The sequence below is a fragment of the Diachasma alloeum genome, unplaced genomic scaffold (genome assembly GCF_001412515.2).
Source record: "Diachasma alloeum isolate Michigan unplaced genomic scaffold, Dall2.0 Dall_scaffold_00206, whole genome shotgun sequence".
Taxonomy (NCBI): domain Eukaryota; kingdom Metazoa; phylum Arthropoda; class Insecta; order Hymenoptera; family Braconidae; genus Diachasma; species Diachasma alloeum.
Genome location: NW_021680371.1, coordinates 2568330 through 2578177, shown reverse-complemented (window position 1 = coordinate 2578177; position 9848 = coordinate 2568330). Strand labels below are relative to the sequence as shown.

Here is a 9848-nt window from a genome sequence, read left to right as displayed (position 1 = left end):
GGGGGGGGGGAAGAGAGGGTGGAGAAGGGGTGGGTAATTCGGCTTCGTGAAAATTATGGATATGAAATTACTAGGAGAGTTCGTAGATTCGGTTCTACGGGGTCTTAAGATTTAGTGAAAATTATGTATTTTTGCTTCCGAATGGAAGCATTGTAATCGACGAAATTTAAGTTTTAGATTTTTTGTGTTGTCGCAACCCATCATGATCCAAAAAGTCCGGAAATGCAATTTTTAGACCGCGTCAGTACGTATGTACGTAACAAAATTTGTCTTCAATTATTCGCCAGTTCAACAATGGAATTCAATCTTTTTTTTTCTCAAATGTAGGTCTTACTGAGCCCCATCTACTGCCATTAATTAAAATTCAATTCATTAACGCATTTTTAAAATTTTCGAATTTTTTCAAAAATCGGTTTTTTTACGATAATTAAAAAAAATGTTTCAAATTCATTAAATAACGGCTTGAAAAATTTGTTGAGATGCCCTTTTGACCGAGTTCGAAGATGAAGACGATAGCAGTAATCGTTACGTGATTTTTGTGAAAATTTGCAAAAATTTTTTTTTTTGAAAATCAGAATTCCGGAGATATCTTTGGATTCCTGGCTTTGAATGAATTGTATCGTAGCTTGAAATGTTTGTATTGATGCCCTTAAGTGGAAGTTGAACGATGGTTACGATAACTGCTTCCGTTGATTTAATTTTTTTATTATAATTTTCAGAAATTTCAAATTTTTCATCAGTTTCCCCGAAAATGAGCTTTTTCATGGTTTCTTCAAATGTGATGTTTCAAACTCAATGAAAACATGAAATGTAGCTTATAAAATGAATGTTACAAGGGAGCAATGAGAGTGGTGAAAGAATAATGAAAATAAAAAGAAAAAGTTCTATAAGAGAAAATAATAATAAGAATAATAATAATTATAAAATTCAACTGAAGAGAAAATTTGACAAAATTGATTGAAAAGAAACTTATTCAATTTAATGAAATAAAGTAAAATATGAATCATATACGGAAGAAAACAAAATGCAACATAATCATTCGGAATCATATTGTTAATTTATTAGCAAAAAAAGCTATACTATATGCTATACATCGGCAATTTTCCATTTGTTTCTGTAATTCGAGACGGAAGACGAGATAACTGGTATTTACTATGAAATCATGTTTATTTGAAAATTAACAACAATTATAAAATGATGGGTGGTTCTAATAAAATTCTCTTGATAAAATTAATTTTTTCTGCCAGTGAAGTTCTCAAACAAGTCTTGATTGGGCCAGCAAAATCGTTAGTTGAAACCAAAACAAGTGGGAAATTGCTCTTGTATTGCATATAGTATAGTTATTTTTGCTAATAAGTTAGCAATATACTTCCGAATATTTAATAATTTCAATTATTCAGTGAGCAACGAAGATGTTTCATTGAAGACGCCTCCCAAAATGACAACGATAAGATCATCATAAAATGTACGAAAAGAATCTTTATTTCCTCAAGATAAAAAGAACAAGTACATGACATATCAGTCGAGCATTAATGAACAAATTTAAAATGATAATTAATTGAATTACATTCGCATTAAAAGTTCTATCATTTTAACAGTTTCTATTCCATTTAAATCATTCAATCGTGCACCACTCACCACTCATTCTGTTATCCACTTGAATTTTTATATAAAAGATACTTCGTAGTCGAAAATATGGTTTAATCATCTATGTTTAATATTTACAGTTGCTTATAGACGATTAATCATTGATTAATTAGGGGGAATGAGGCTCGTGAGGTTGAGACCCGTGGGGATGCAGTAATTCTCTTGCTCACGAGTAATTGACATTAAAAGTAGTGATTGACGTTTAAAATTAAATAATCTCGCACTTGTTGGCTCGGGACTCGTCTGGTCGTAACGAAAATCTTCTCCTTCTCCCTCTGCACGTGTCCAATTTGATTTTCACGAGGGAAGGGATAATCGAATACTTGTAAACCATACAGATGAACAGGGAAGTGAACAGAAGTCCTGGAATTATCGTGTCTGGAGATTTGTTATCATGAGAGTGAGTTTTTCATACGCATACTCAAGATTTTTGGCTAGACCAGCACTACAACCATTCTGCTGAATCGTCTCGAAGCGATAAGTCCTGAAGTTTTTGTCGTTGTCGATGTAAGTTACAGCTGCCATCAGGGGACACATGATTATCTTCGTGTGATCCAAGAAATTTATCTGCAATTGAAGAAAATAACTTTTAAAATTGGGGAATAATGTCGGAATTTTGACAGCAGGACAGGGGGTGAAGAAATTCAATAGATAATTCCATTGAAATTCTATTCCATTCTTGCCTATTTCTATTTATAAATTTTTCTTATGATTTTTTGTAGCTGAAAATTTGCTGTGGAAAGAAGATTTTTACAAAAATTTTGTTGATGCCCTTTCATTATGCCATTTTTGCCAGATTCGATATTCCTTTTTTTAATTAATAGTTTATAATCATTCTCACTGCAAAAAGCAATGCGACCGATGAGAATCATAAATCCAAATTTATCAGCTGTTAAATTTTCATATTACAATAGATGATTTTCTCATGTTCTAATTCCTATGCTCACTGAATAAGAGTTTAATCATAATTACAATTCAATTCCTTCTAGAACACACTTTAGAGTGTGAATTTCTGAAATTCAATGTTTGTTGATACTCTGGTAAAAGTGCGTGCCCACACTGTTATCAATTTTTAGTTGGTTCACACGGTAATTCAATTAATCTGTTGTTCATCTCATCAATATAATTCCATGCTTAGAATATTGTCATCNTGATTCGTGTATTCATGTTTCACAGAATGGCATTCAATTCTCTTTTGTGGTCTCAAATCTTTCGATTTAAAAAAAAAGAAGCCTAAGAGATATTTTCATCCTAAAAAGGCATCGTCTCTTGTGAACGATCGTCTGTTTCTTAAAGCAAATCAATTATTCACGTTTGAGACTCTCAAATTCAAATAAATTTCTTCTTTAATAAATATCACCCAGTGACTTTGCGAACTTGTTCATTCTTCTCTCCGCGTAAATCACCAAAAATTCCCATCACCTGAACAGATCCATTAGTCAACTGCATGACCACAGCAGTCTGAGTGCGAAACCACTGGTGCATGTACGGTATCCTGGACATGCAGTCACTCTGTTTGACAGTGACAGACCCCCCAGCCTTCATGAGATGTTCATTCATGTACTGAAGAAAGAAATTCATAAGTTTCATCTTTTTCTCGAGTGTGTGGGGATAGTCCTTGACCGTGTAGTACACCTCGCATCCCTCTCTATTGATGTAATGAATGTTGTACTTGTTGGCCAGCATGATGAGCCTTGTGCCGTCGTTGTACATGACCCCGACCCCATCGTCGCAGAGTTGATACCCAAATCCGTACTTGTCCGAGTAGTCCACCCACTTGCTGACCCACAGGATGGGCTGGGCTGCTGGATCTGTCATCTCAACAGCTGACGATACATCCCTGCGAGCTGGTTTTGAACTCAGAACAGCGCCCACCTATGAATGCAAAATAATGGTAATTTGTTACACGAGTCACGTCAGCCGTCAATTTAGCGTTTTCTGATCATTTCTGACTTGACGCATACCTCGTGATGGAAAGTGACCGGTAAATTTACCCAATTGTCAGTAATTTTTTCTCACTGTCGATTATGTATGCTGAACAATCGCCTATCTAGATGTAGGAGACGGTGGGGTAAAACGGACACTTTAGACTTTTTTAAAATTATTCATAACTCAGAAACAAATTGATCAATTGACCTCAGATTAGGCCCGTCATAAAGGGAAAGAATTGTTCTTTGTATTGAAAAAAAAATTATTGAATTTTATCAACATTTCAACCCCTTATTAACATTTTTAAGAAAGTCAAAAGTGTCCGTTTTACCCAACCTCTCCTAATCTGACCGTCATTTTCATGCTCGGTCTTTTTTTTTCATTTTCTTCCTGAATTTTTTTAGAAATTCAAGTCCCGAGTCGATTTTCTTTCGAATGTGATATTGGTTGTTTTTTTTATTTTCACGAGGGTCAAAATAAGGGTCATGAAGGCCAGAATAAGGGACATGAGGGTCAGGATAAGGGTCACAAGGGTCAGAGTAAGGGTCTCAAGTGTCAAATTAAGGGGTTACCAGGGTAAGAATAAGGGTCCAAAGAAGGGTCCCAAGAGTCAGGATAAGGGTCACGAGGGTCAGAATAAGGGTCTCAAGTGTCAAATTAAGGGTAACGGAGCAAAATAAGGGTCACAAGGGTCAGATTACCCTTAAAGGGTTACAAGGGTAAGAATAAGCGTCCAAAGAAGGGTCTCAAGAGTCATTAAGGGTCACAAGGGTCAGATAATTACTCTTTGTCTGACCAAAAATGGCCAATAATTGGCCTTCGGTCAGTGATGTGTAATTTACGTGTAAAATGACGGTAAATTGACCGGTCAGCTTTGTCCATTTCATCCCTTCACCCACCTGTTCCTTCAGGGTAATTAACATTCGTTTGATGTCACGACCAGCTCGTTGCACCTCAGTCATACCCTCCTGCTTGGCCTTGCGTGCTGGTGAGCTTGGCACCCTGAACTTGGGTGACTCGAGCCCCTCCTCGTTCTGGTTCATCTCCGACAGGGGCTTGCGACTGTTGTACGTCTCCAGGGTGTCCAGGCGTGGGGCCATCGTCAGGCAGGACAGGGGGAGACTCTGGGGGAGGAAGCCCGTTGTGATGAAGGGGTCCTTCAGGAGCTTCGACACACTGGGACGCTTGGCTGGATTACCCTGGAGTGTGTTGGAGATCATCGTGATCGCTGTTGCACCAATGTTCGTGGGGGTCTTGTACTGGACCTGCTTTATCCGGGCGTAGGTCTCGCGAAGGGTCGAGGTCTCGAAGGGGGGCTTCCCCACCAGGAGGGTGTACATTATGCAACCGATACTCCAGACGTCCACTTCGTACGAGTGACCCACTTTCGTCAGGATCTCGGGGGCTATGTAGTTCGGGGTGCCACAGAGGGTTCTGGAATTTATGGAGGGGAAATGGCTTACTGAGATCGAGAGGCTTAAAGTTGTGGAGAAGTAACTTGTAAATAAATGGTGGACTATTTGAAATGATTTTTCAGGGGGTTTTCAACAATTAGAGAACCGAAGGGCACAATTAACTGTATTCAATCGTCAGTAGCTGGAGATTGGGAGAGTAAAATTTCACGATGTTTTTTCATTTTGCAGGTTTTTTTCAAGGTTTGAAATAAACCAAGTTTAACAAACTTTTGAAATGAATAATTTGTTATGTCGAAATACTCTAGGCTAACGGGAGACTATTGTTTCCTACTTTAAATGATTTTTCAATGGTTTTTTTACGATTAGAGAACCGAAGGGCAAAATTAACTCTATTTAATCGTCAATATCTGGACATTGGCAGAGTTAACTCTATTTAATCGTCAATAACTGAAGATTGGCAGAGTGAAATTTCACGATTTTTTTTTCATTTTGAAGGTTGTTTTTCAGGCTTTAAGATTAGCGCTGATTCATCTGAATTCGTTCGTCTGTCTAGGAGATATTGAAGATTTACATAATACGATTTTTGGGAATAATCGTTTTCATCTTAAAGTAGGAGAGGAATATTTACTTTTTTCTTTCACCCTCGTGCTCCAGTTTAGTTGCCAATCCAAAGTCACCAATTTTCACTTGTAATTCATCATTCAGGAAGAGATTGCCCAGCTTTAAGTCACGATGGATGATGCGATTTTTGTGGAGGTAGTCAACACCATCCAGGATTTGCTTCATAAAGTAACGAGTTTCACATTCTGTCAGGGCTTTTCTGCGTTTGTGGAGCTCCATCATAGACTGGAATTCAATAAAATAATTTATTAGGGGATTTTAGAGGCGATGAGACATGAAATATTATAAAATAACGTAATAAGTCATTGCATATATCGTTCAAAAGATATTTTCCATTAGGAATTTTCTCAATTATAAAAAAGGCCCAAGACATTTTCTCCCGTTTCATTCAGACTGAAAGATATTTAGAAAAAAAAGACATTTTCGTGTTTTTTTTTATTCACATTCTGTTGAATTATTAATTGTCCCAACAACCGTTGATTCCAGGGGAGAATGTCAGCAGATATTTTCCCGCGTAAATTTTCTCAACCATAAAAAAGGTCTAGAGACATTTCCTCTTATCCCTCTCAGAAAAAAAGATAATTAAGAAAAAAATGACTTCGTTTTCGTGGAACTTTTTTTGAATAAAAATGAAAGTAAGAGGAGAGATGAAAATGATAATGAAGAGTGTACACTTAGAGAAAAACGACAAAGTTCTCAAACAAGTCTTACTTGTGCCAAGAAAATAGTTTTTTTTAAATTATCAAAAAAGGATTTTTTTGTGCCAAACATGCAGAGTGCGCCGGAATGAAAAATTTTTGTCGCAAAAATAGATTTAGTAGTTCAAAAAATTTGCATTCTCTGTATACGCAAGAAATGTCATTTCTAGCACTACTCCTTCGTTATTCGATACTCCCACACGTATTTTGCTCCCGAAAAATCTTTGTTTTATGCGAAACAAGGGATAGTAGTTTTTCGTTTCGGCTGTCTAATAGTCACAGACAAGAAATGAACCCTTAAATGAAACAATAATAATGATATGATAGCAATCTTGTAACTTAGGGATCAAATATTTGTTGATAAATTTTCCTCTATATGAGATATTTTTATCCTGAAAAGGCACCGTCTGGTGTGAATTATCCGCCTCTTGAGCCAAATATTTCGTTGCTGTCGAAAGCAGAACAATTATTCATGTTTGAGACTTTCAAATTCGAACCAAACAAATTATTTTTTGGCAATTTTCAACTAGCGATTTTATTGGGCCAAACAAGACTTGTTTGACATGTTTGTTTTTCTCTCAGTGTATGGCATGAATAGTGTCCTCACCCTCTTTCTGCACAACTCGAGGATAATGTAGATATTGTGTACGTCGAAGAAATACCCATGGAATCCAACGACATTGACGTGACTTAGGCTACGATGAATGGCAATCTCCTGGGTCATCTTCTCACGCTGACTGTTCTTAGTCATCATATTTTTATTTACAATTTTACCAGCGTAGACTGCCTGACTCTTGGACTCACGTATCTCGTAGCATTTTGCGAATCCACCCTGAGTAAAAATAAAGAATACATAATTGGGTTTCAGAAACTGTTGAGGTGTGAAATAACCTCGTTCAAGCTTCAATATCTTGAGATTTATTGACGAGAAATTTGATTTTTGATCTTCACTTTCAAGATCTTTTCTGAGACTTCAAAATGACACCTGATTTATTCAAATTACAGCAACAGGTCAAGAGATGAATTACTTATTACAGGAGATATTGAAGATTCAATGAAAAACATTTGACTTCCCCAACAAATCTTTCTAAATGACTAATTAACGTGTTAAAGAGGCATTCTAGAGGGAAATGTCAAATAACATTTTTTGTGAAGGATTTCAAGATCTAAAAAAAATGTTCAGAAACATTTTTCCCTAAATCCACGTAATCCTGAGATAAATCCCCATTTCCAAAAAAACAACAGAAATTTCCTAAGAGCATCATAAACCTGATCATCCATAACCCTCAATATCTCAAGATCGGCTGAGAGAAATTCAATAATTTTTTTTATCTTCAAGATCTTCTTTCGATCTTCAAAAAGTCGCCAAATTTATCTCAATCGTACCATTGGGTCAAGAGATATTGAAAAACATTTGATGTTTTAGATTTATTTAGCTCCAGGTGATATTTAGCTCATTCAAAATGACTAATTAACTGCTTAATGACGCATTCTAGAGGAAAATGTCAAATAACATTTTTCGTGGAGCACTTCAAGACCTGAAAAAAACTTCCCGATACATCTTTCCCCAAATCCACTCAATCCCCAGATAAATCCCTATTTCCAAAAAAATGAACTTTCCTAAGAGCATCATAAACCTGATCTATAACCCTCAATATCTCGAGATCGGCTGAGAGAAATTCAATAACTTTTTTTTCAATTTCAAGATCTTCTTTCGATCTTCAAAAAGTCGCTGAATTCATCTCAATTATATCATTGGGTCAGGAGATATTAAAAAACATTTGATGTTTCAGATTTCCTCAGCTACAGTGATGTTTTAGCTCATTCAAAATTACTAATTAACTCCTTAATGAGGCATTCTAGAGGAAAATGTCAAACAACATTTTTCGTGGAGCACTTCAAGACCTAAAAAAACTTCCTTATACATTTTTCCCCAAATCCACTCAATCCCCGGCTAAATCCCCACTTCCAAAAACCAGAAATCCCTCCAACAAGAGCATCACGAAGTTGCCCATCCACAACCCTCAATATCTCGAGATCGGCAGAGTGAAAATTCCCAATTTTTGTTTCATTTTCAAGACCATTTCGTAACCTTCAAAATGAGCTCAGACCCATAGAAATCGCTCCGTCCAGTCAGCCGCAACCTCCCCTCGAAGAAACCGCATTTTCCCCCGCCCCCAGCCGCATCCCCCAAAATAACAATTCTCTCGCATTCCACCGGAATAAACCCAAGTCCCAACAATAAAACGAACTTCCTTGATCCCGCAAACACCCCTGGGATTACCTTTCCGAAGAATCGTCCCTTGATGTAGCTCTTGCCGGACTTGTCGTCGTAGATGATGTCCGGAATGATCGACTCTTTCTCATCCTTCGACATTGTGCTCTCGATATTCTCTCACTCCAGTAATAAAATACGAAAAATCCTTGTCTCCAGCGAAGGAATGGGCTAAACAACAATAAATCCTGGGGCAGTACGACGGGAGGGGAATTGTTGGAGTTGGAGACAAGCGAGATGCACCCGGTTAGTGGCTCCCACAACTTTCCAACCGAGAGCACTCGGACTCGGTATGTTTTGGCAACGGACGTTTGGACGTTTAAATTCAACAATCGACCAATCACGAGGCGGTTCGTTGGAAGGATCCACGGAGACGCCCGGAGTTGCACGAGAGTCAGTCATGTTCACAACTTTATTTCATTTTTCGGAGAGTCCGACGAGAAAATTAAATGTAATAAAATGTTTTCACGCGCATTTGGGATCAATTTTAAGCAAATTGTTCATTTAGGCAGCGGGTAGGAGGCGATTGGCATTGTGGAAGTATTTTATTTGGAGTCGACTGGAGACACTGGAGATGATTTGAGTCACGGGGTGGAAGGATCTTCCGGTGTTCAATCGTTCACATCCGGTTGAAATAATTTTTCAATGGTTTTTTACCAATTGGAGAAGCGAACGCCAAAATGAAGTTACTAACCGGATTTTTTCCCGTTAAACGATTTATGGAAATATTCACCCGTTAGTTTTTTCTAGACAATTTTTTTTCGTGTAGAATTTTCTCGAGGGTTTTTTCTCCGTTGAAAAATTACCGGAAATTTTTCACCTTGATGACATTCAGATATGTTGAAAATATGACAAAATTGGTTGAAAAAAAATTTTATTCAATTTAAGGCCCGGGTGTACTATCTTTCAAACGTTATCTCGAATTTTTTTTCATCTTTCGCCATCTGAAATTGTCAATTGAGTCCTGCATCACGCAGAAGTTTTGAAAAATTATGAATGAATAATCAAAATAAAGTAGAAAAAATTCTTAATTTTTTCAAAGAGCATTTTTAAGTTATATTCAGAATAAGTTGAATGACAGGAAATTGAGAAATGTATCTGATTTACGGTGACAGATGGCGGCCTGTCAATACAAAGAACAATTCTTTCCCTTTCTGACGAGCCTAAACTGAGCTCAATTGATCAATTTATTTCTGAGTTATGAATAATTTTAAAAAAGTCTAAAGTGTCCGCTTTCCCCCACCCTCTCCTAAATTAATCAAT

At 37.0% G+C, this 9848-nt stretch overlaps 1 protein-coding gene across 1 annotated transcript; it reads right to left on the bottom strand.

Moving 5' to 3' along the window:
- Positions 1–1459: 1459 nt before the first annotated feature.
- Positions 1460–8881, bottom strand: LOC107036167 (serine/threonine-protein kinase polo). Its single transcript, XM_015253922.1, has 6 exons — positions 8595–8881; positions 6918–7142; positions 5620–5837; positions 4476–5010; positions 3070–3522; positions 1460–2214 (listed from the first exon to the last, which is right to left on the bottom strand). The coding sequence occupies exons 1-6, from the start codon at positions 8685–8687 to the stop codon at positions 2017–2019; spliced, it is 1722 nt and encodes a 573-aa protein (XP_015109408.1). The 5' UTR covers positions 8688–8881; the 3' UTR covers positions 1460–2016.
- Positions 8882–9848: the final 967 nt, after the last annotated feature.

Bases quoted from the DNA above. Each gene is read 5' to 3' on its own strand.
- LOC107036167 (XM_015253922.1), bottom strand. From the start codon at position 8,687: ATGTCGAAGGATGAGAAAGAGTCGATCATTCCGGACATCATCTACGAC. The intron at 3,523-4,475 runs GTGGGTGAAGGG...TTGCATTCATAG, and splicing joins TAATTACCCTGAAGGAACAG to GTGGGCGCTGTTCTGAGTTC. The intron at 2,215-3,069 runs GTGATGGGAATT...CTTCAATTGCAG, and splicing joins TGACTAATGGATCTGTTCAG to ATAAATTTCTTGGATCACAC.